Below are 7,868 nucleotides of genomic sequence, written 5' to 3' on the forward strand. Positions count from 1 at the left end.
ATAAAATAAGACCCTAAATTAATATATTAAAATTAATTTATTAAAGTTAACAACAAAATTTATGCTCACCAAAAAGTTCTGAAAATCTCTAAAAGAAGTCTAAAATTATGTTCTTGCAGATCAATAATTGTCTTGTATTTAATAAAATAAGTATGCTGAGAAAACAAATTGTGAAACTCTTATTGTCGTTAGAATATGTACACCACAGTAATTTATCTGCATATATTTTAGGGTTTTTTGCAAAATAGACTCAAAATTCAAAGTCAACTACAAAACTAACCTATATTTTTTTGGATATTTTTTTGTCCTATCCACCCCACAAGTTCAGGTTATTCATGAAAATACCACTAAATTTTTATTTTATTTTATTTTTCAAAAATGACATTTTTACTCTCTCAACCTCAACAACTTCAAGTATTTACAAGATTGTCATTGTCTTCAATACACCAACCACCATGAACAACCAATTTGAAGCTCTTAATCTACCTCAAATCGATTTACACTTCTTCTTTCTCAATTCTTATGAACTAAAAACAACATCTCTTTCACTTTCTCTCTATATTCATAAAAAAAAACCAAGATTTTGATTCTAGAATTTTTATGGTTCATAGACCCATTGAAGCTTACGATTCTTGGTGGGTCACTTTTGTTTGAGATTCTGGGTGCTTGGAGAAGACTTATGTGTGCTAAACAAGTTATCTCACTGGTTGAAACTATGAAATCAGTTTTTTTTTTAAAGATCTGTTCGCCCAGACGACTTTCGGGTAAGTCTTCTGGCTGTAGACAACTTATAAGGAAGTTTTCTGGTCAATGCAGATGTTAATTTTGCAATTGACTTTTAAATGTGTTTAAAGATGGAGGACTTACATGGAAGTCGTCCATCTTTGTTTGTTAAAAAAAAATCGAGACGATTTCCATGTAAGTCTTCTAGGGTAAACAAGTTAGTTTTGCATTTGACCGGATTGTGTCAGAAATTTGACTTTTTCTGTATGACTTACACATAAGTCGTCCAGTAGAAAATTTAAAAATCAATATTTTTTAATACCTAGACGCAAGTTAGTTTTGCAATTGAAAAATAAAGCATAAAAATTTATTTTTTTCTAGACGACTTACACGGAAGTCGTCCGTTAGACGACTTACACGAAAGTCTTCCATGATTTTATTCCGAGATTCTGGTCAAACATTGCTTATCTTGGACGACTTCGTGTAAGTCGTCTAGAAAAAAATAATTTTTTTTTGTTTTATTTTTCAATTGCAAAACTAACTTGAGATGACTTACATGGAAGTCGTCTAGGTATAACAAAATATTAATTTTTTAATTTTCTACTGGACGACTTATGTGTAAGTTGTCCAGAAAAAGTCAAATTTCTGACACAATCCGGTCAAATGCAAAACTCAATTTTTTTTTAACAAACAAAGCTGGACGACTTCCATGTAAGTCGTCTAGATTAAAAATAAATTGCAAAACTAACTCAAATGGACAACTTCCTAAAAGTCTACCAGACGACCTTCGTGGAAGTCGTCTGCATCAATGTTTAATAAACTTTCATTTTCTCTAAAACTATAAAGACTTTTTAATATTTTTTCGTTAATTCATGTATATTAGTCGATATTTGAGCTCCTGAATGAAATTCATAACTTAATTGGTTTTAATTATGAGTTTACTGACATTCATGTGTATTAATGTTTCCAGAAGTGTTACGTTAGTTTTTGTAAATTTGTTAAGTAACTTTAAGATATGTTTATTTAATTTTCAAAAGTGTTAAGTAACTTCAAGAATATCAAGTACCATGGTTTAATGTGTTTTCTTAGATCATAAGATATACTTTTTAACTTTCAAGAAATTTGAAATTTCAATTTTCACTTAAAATTCTGAGTTTCCTGCTTAAATTTTAATTTTCCGCCTAAATTTGCTGCTTATATTTCAATTTTCAGCTTTAAATTTAAGTCTTCCGAGAAGACTTTGAACTTATGTAATGATTTATCTTTTGTAAATTTGACTAAGTTTTCTTGAGAATTCTTCTCCCTTAATTGTAATAAATTTGATTAGTTTTTTTTGTTATTGTGTTTTGCTATTGAAGTTGTATCAATAACTTCAATTATGTCAAGTAATTTTGGCAAGATAATATTATGGAATATGAATATATTTACCAAACTGTTTTATTAATATCTCTTCAAATTTACAAAAAAAAAATCACAACTAAAGGAGTACACATGCAAATCACAAAACATACCACAAACAAAAGTATTATAGATCATTCCTCTACAAAGACAAGCTTGGACTCCACATAATATGGAAGAAGACTCCGTCAGAAGTCTTCTGGAAGACTCCGTCAGAAGTCTTCTGGAAGACTTCGTGGAAGTCTTCTAGCACATTATATTTTAGAAGACTTTGGAAGACTTATGAGAAGTCTTCTCGGAAATCTTCTAAAAAATAATGCGCTAGAAGTCTTCAAACCCAGATCTGAAAAACTTGCATATAAAAAAATGTTCAAATGGCTTAAAAATAGAGAAAAGTGGAAGATTATATAAATATACTTTTATAGAACACACATCCAAGTGGAAGATGAGAACCATCTGGTTAAAAACATGTAACAAAAAGATAGATTAGTGGAAAGACATGAGACAAAAATGAAAAATTCATATAAAGTTTGGTGTTTTCAAGTTAAAGAGATTAGAGTGGGTTTGAAGAGTTTTAGTTTGGGTAAAAGGTAAGAACTTTATGCAACAGGAGGTTACTAAATGAAGAAAAATCAGACATAAAAACTTACCAAAACATTCAGATCTGTTATGAAAGGGAGACATGAGAGAAGACTCCGTCAGAAGACTTCCACGAAGTCAAGTCTTCTAGCGCATTATATTTTAGAAGACTTCTGAGAAGACCTCCCAAAAGTCTTCCAGATCTGAAAAACCAGCATATCCAAATCCAGATCTGAAAAACCTACATATCCAAAAAAGTTCAAATGGCTTAAAAAACGGAAAAAATGAGTGGAATATTAGATAGATCTACCTTTATAGAACACTCAAAAACACATATCTAAAATTAATAGATCTACCTTTAAATGAGTGGAAGATGAGAACCATGTGATGAAAAACCTGTAAAACAAGATAAACTAGTGAGAAAGACATGAGACAAAAACAATAAACTGATATAAAGTTTGGTGTTTATAAGTTCAAAGAGATTAGAGAGAGGCTGAGAGTTTTAGAATCAGGAACATAACATTTTTGTTGCAGCCATTTGAGAGGAGAAGAGAGAATGTGCAAATTTTTTCTTTATATATGGAGACAAAATTTCCAATAAGGTTAGATATTTTCGATTCAGAAGACTTTCAAGTAAGTTTTCTAATAAAAAAACTCCTAGACGACTTGTAAGTCGCCCAGAAGACTTCAATATTTTTAGCGGGAAACTAAAATATTTTTAGCGGAAGTTAGAACACTTTCAGAGAAGTCTTTTAATCGCCAGACGACTTACCTGTTAGTCGTCTAGACCCTAAACATAATCCCTAAACTAAATTAACTAACTAAATTAACTAACTAAACACTTCATAAAATCAAATTAAACTTAAAAAGTGTTTACTATACACAAAAATAAACACATATACGTAAAAATTTTAATTTTTCAAAAAAAATATTTAAGCTTTCTAAAATCTAACCCTAAGAATACATACAATACTACAACATATGTTATCAAACCCTAAGCCAAAAAATATCATGATTAACTACTTTCACTCATCTATGTTGAAAACTATTCAATTTTATTATATCTTTATTTATATCACTTAAAAATTGTTTATAATTACATGATTTTAATTTTTCACTTTTCAAATATTTTTTAAAAATTTTAAAAATTATTTTTAAGATCAACTATACCACAAGACTTCCATGGACATCGTCTTGACGACGTACAATATCTCAGAAGACTCAGAAGACTTTCTGAGGCTATATTCGTAAAAATAAGTTCTGTTTTTTTGTTTGGTCACAAGGAGTTGGATGTAATTTCACAAGGTTTTTGTGTTACTTTTCATTTGATTCAAGTTTGGGTATACTTTTGCAATCAAAGTCAAATTTTGAGTCATATTTGACAAATTCTCCTATATTTTAAGGTCATATTTTTATTCAGTTTATGGCAGTATAATAAACCTTATATGTGATTGTCGTTAGGGTTCTATTGACAAAAAAAAAATTGTCGTTAGCGTTCTCCGATCGGATGGTTACTTTAAGAATCTGAGCGTAGTTAACATGTGATTGTCGTTGATGAAGTTAAATTTTTGACAGAGGCGATTTAGAGACTACAGCAATAAAGTTTCTAAAGTTCGGGCACAAGCAAGGGTGGTTGTGGGCTGCTAGCCTGCTACTAAGCTAGAGAGGTGCTTGGTTTGATCAAATATTAATTAATTAGGCTTTTTTGGAACCATCAAATTTTAGGAGTTGCATTGGGCCCAAGACATGTAATAGGAAAACGTGTATTTAGACCATGGCGGTACATTTTTCAATATGTATGTTTGTAAGTGGGTTGTAAAAACTATAGTATATTGAAATTCTGAATGTTTGTAAAAGAATAAAAGTTCTCCAAGTAGATATAAATTAGAGAAATTAGTCCAGATGTATTAACAAATAAAGCTATAAAGGGATTCGACCAAAAAAAATTAAATAAATAAAGCTATATGGGGATAGTTTTTCATATCCATTCCATTTTAAAAGACTACTGACTGACTCCACGGCAAGTACAAATTATTCACTTACATACTAAAGATATATTATGAACCCTTTCTGGTAAGACTTATTTTTTACGAAGGATATAAATTATAATCTAAACTTATTATGACATGTTAAGACCTCTTAGATCTTTTTGATAAGTTGAAATCCAAGATTCAATTATTTTAATTTCTTTTTCTCTTTGCATCACCAGCCATTCCGGATCGTCCTTTCTCCTCGTGCTGAGATCTTGAGAATGTGTACCTGTTCTCGGTATTAAAGAAGTGCAATTCTTACTCGACTTTTGAGTAATGCTTAATTTAATTTGAAAATTTCAACAAATTACCTTTAAGTGTCTTGATGGCGACTATACTATCTGAAACATCCTCCAACACTCTGAAATCCCCGTAACACGTATTGATTAAAGAGAATTCGGCCAAAAAAAACTACAATTTTGCACGAATTGCCAAAAGAAACATAAACTTTTGGACTGACCAAAAAAACACCAAACTTTCATTGACTTTAAAATTAATTAACAATGTTTTACCTGACTTGCCAATTTAGCACGCTGTCAACAAATTTAACAGAAATATTTGACGTCGTTTATTGTTGGCGTTAAGTGAAACGACGTCGTTTTCAAATGATGTAAAACGATGTAAAACGACGTCGTTTTACATGATTTGAAATTAAAAATATGTAGACCCCTGGATTCAAACCCAAGTTGGTTGGTCAAATGGCAAGGTATTTTACCACTGGGCTACTGGCACTTTCAATGTACTTACTAACATGTTTACTTTTATTTGGTACATATTAAATAAAAAAAATTCTTTTAAAACTTAATAAGAACTTTAAAATTCCAAAAAAATAAAAAAATAAAGAAGATTTTTATAAAATTAATTTAGAAATTAAAATTAAAATTAAAATTTTATTTTTCTTTTTAAAAAATAAAAACTCTTCCAAAATTTTCTAAAAACTTAAAAAGATCTTTAAAATTCCAAAAAATTGAAAAAATAAAGAAATTTTTTATAAAATTAATTTTGAAATTAAAATAGAAAAACGACGTCAAATATTTCTGTTAAATATTTCTGTTAAATTTGTTGACGGCGTGCTAAATTAGCAAGTCAGCAAAATCCGGTCAAGTACATAATTTTTACGGTTTGGTGGGTTGTCGATTGCGTTGCATAATGTAGCCACCCAATCACCGGGATTCCCTTTGAATTGAACTGCTTCTGCGTATATTGAGTCCAAAAAGTCTTTGATATCGAAGCTACGGCTCAATGGACTGAAATTTGTTAGTTACAAAACAACTTAAGTACTGAAGTGTAGGTTACATATTGATAAGCATTAAAGGAAAAATTATCATTCTTACGTACGCGCAAGTCCTGAATTTTTTGCTAAGGATCAAGAGACCGTTGGATTTGGCAGCAACTCTATCAATCTCTCTCCAAGATTTACGAATTGTTTTATAACATCTCTCACTCGTTTCCTTGTCAAATTATATTTTAGGAAATCATATTAGTCAAGACTAAACTTTTAACAGCACAAGTTTAATGAGAATTGCATAACTGAAGTGGGTTTATTATGATATATCAAACCAAAACAATTAATATGTTGAAATGGTCTATTGTATATATTACCTTAAAAACATTGGTTATGACATGATAATAACCATATTTAGGACGAGTATCTTCGAAATAGAGAAGAGGGGCCGAAGAAGCTAATGCCCCAAGTGCTATATGTGGATATTTTAGCCTGAACCATGCCGCTAACACTTTTTGTACCACGAAAAAGAATTGTCATTATTTAAGATACTGTATTTTAGTCATATGTATAGCTATTTAAAAATTACCGTTGAAGGGAGATCATCACGTAGAATACTCTTCTCGAAACAATATTCCATATACATTAAAGAGAAAGATTAAGTAAGCTATAATAACGTGGACTTACTTCCACCGTAGGATGCTCCGACGACGATGATTGGGCTGTGTTTCGCAGAATACTTCTCCTTAACGTGCACGAGAATCGCGGCATAGTCTGCCAGAGCTTGTGCAGCGTTTAAATACCCCAACGTAGTCGCGTTCTTCAATGCTTCTTTCGCCGATCCAAATGGCATAGACATTCCATAATATCTATGCTGCATATCGTTAGAGTATACATTTATACATATGCTAAATAAGAAACTAAGATCATCTACATTTGTGATATCGCACTAAATCTCTCATCACTAAAAAATAATGAAAAATGAAAGAAAGAAAGCAAGTGATGTTCTTACATTGAAAGGCTTTCAAAAAATCATGAGAAACTCATAATTTACGAGTCCTATTTTTGTTAATTCTGCTTTTCTATTTTATAAAGTTAATTAATAATTTTATTAATCACTATCACAAAGAGTCTCATTTTGACATTTTAATTGTTAGGTAAAGAGTGTTATTTTAATTTCAGTGCAATTTATATTTACTTTAACCTTAATATTAATTATAAAATGTATTTATTTTATAAATAATTTTAATACTTTCAAATATTACTAGTTAAACATGTGTAACTAATATAAACATAAATGAATTTCAATCATTTTCTTAATCTATTCAAAATGTCAGACATTTTTTACGAAAAAGAAACATAGAGAGTATTATTGTTAAATTTTTAAGAGTTTCAGCTGAATACACTACGGGTGTGGGTGCTCTGATAATATACTCATGTAAAGTCACACAAGCACACCTCTATGTAGACGCAAAGGGCTTTTAAACGAGGACCATTATCTTGGAAAAAACCGACATCGTGCAAATCAACTTCTAACCACGCTTCCTCTCCAAGAAAAGCTAAGATAGGTGCGCTGGCGTTGGCACCAGCCCAGTGCTTGGAATCGACGGCGTATCTTTGTTGAAACGTCTGGTAACTTTCGGGGGTGAATGAAAAATGGTCGAGAATCTGATCGTAGTAGAAGAATTTGAGATCAGAAGTACTAGCAGAGGCATCTACTGTTTCTGTCGGTCTAGTTGTTGGGGAAATACCAAGTCGAGCGACTTTGGAGTGTGTGAAAGATACGAAATAAGGTGACAATATTAAGAAGACCAATGGTAGGAGAATCGTAAATGGAAAAGACATTTTTAGAGTGTGTTTTATCTTAGTAAGTTAGTGTGCTTTATATAAATAATGTTCACTAAAAAAAAATG

At 30.7% G+C, this 7,868-nt stretch overlaps 1 protein-coding gene across 4 annotated transcripts; it reads right to left on the reverse strand.

The window, feature by feature from the left end:
* Positions 1-4,639: 4,639 nt before the first annotated feature.
* On the reverse strand, positions 4,640-7,868 carry LOC106322960 (lysosomal Pro-X carboxypeptidase-like). Of its 4 annotated transcripts, none has more exons than XR_001266599.1 (7): positions 7,414-7,868; positions 6,643-6,829; positions 6,333-6,466; positions 6,065-6,181; positions 5,839-5,977; positions 5,042-5,091; positions 4,640-4,959 (listed from the first exon to the last, which is right to left on the reverse strand). XR_001266599.1 is itself a non-coding variant. In XM_013761110.1 (7 exons), exons 1-6 carry the CDS (start codon positions 7,798-7,800, stop codon positions 5,063-5,065), a joined length of 978 nt encoding a protein of 325 aa, XP_013616564.1. In that variant the 5' UTR covers positions 7,801-7,868; the 3' UTR covers positions 4,640-4,959; positions 5,042-5,062. The 4 variants fall into 4 exon arrangements, 3 of the variants coding, with proteins under 3 accessions (XP_013616564.1, XP_013616563.1, XP_013616562.1); XM_013761110.1 differs by having other exon boundaries at positions 5,850-5,977; positions 6,069-6,181; XM_013761109.1 differs by having other exon boundaries at positions 6,069-6,181.

This window comes from Brassica oleracea, chromosome C2 (assembly GCF_000695525.1).
Source record: "Brassica oleracea var. oleracea cultivar TO1000 chromosome C2, BOL, whole genome shotgun sequence".
NCBI lineage: Eukaryota > Viridiplantae > Streptophyta > Magnoliopsida > Brassicales > Brassicaceae > Brassica > Brassica oleracea.

Coding starts and splice junctions, on each gene's coding strand:
- LOC106322960 (XM_013761108.1), bottom strand. CDS start 7,800: ATGTCTTTTCCATTTACGATTCTCCTACCATTGGTCTTCTTAATATTG. Junction 6,182..6,332: donor TCATAACCAATGTTTTTAAG/GTAATATATACA, acceptor TAATTTGACAAG/GAAACGAGTGAGAGATGTTA. Junction 5,978..6,068: donor AAAAAATTCAGGACTTGCGC/GTACGTAAGAAT, acceptor AACAAATTTCAG/TCCATTGAGCCGTAGCTTCG.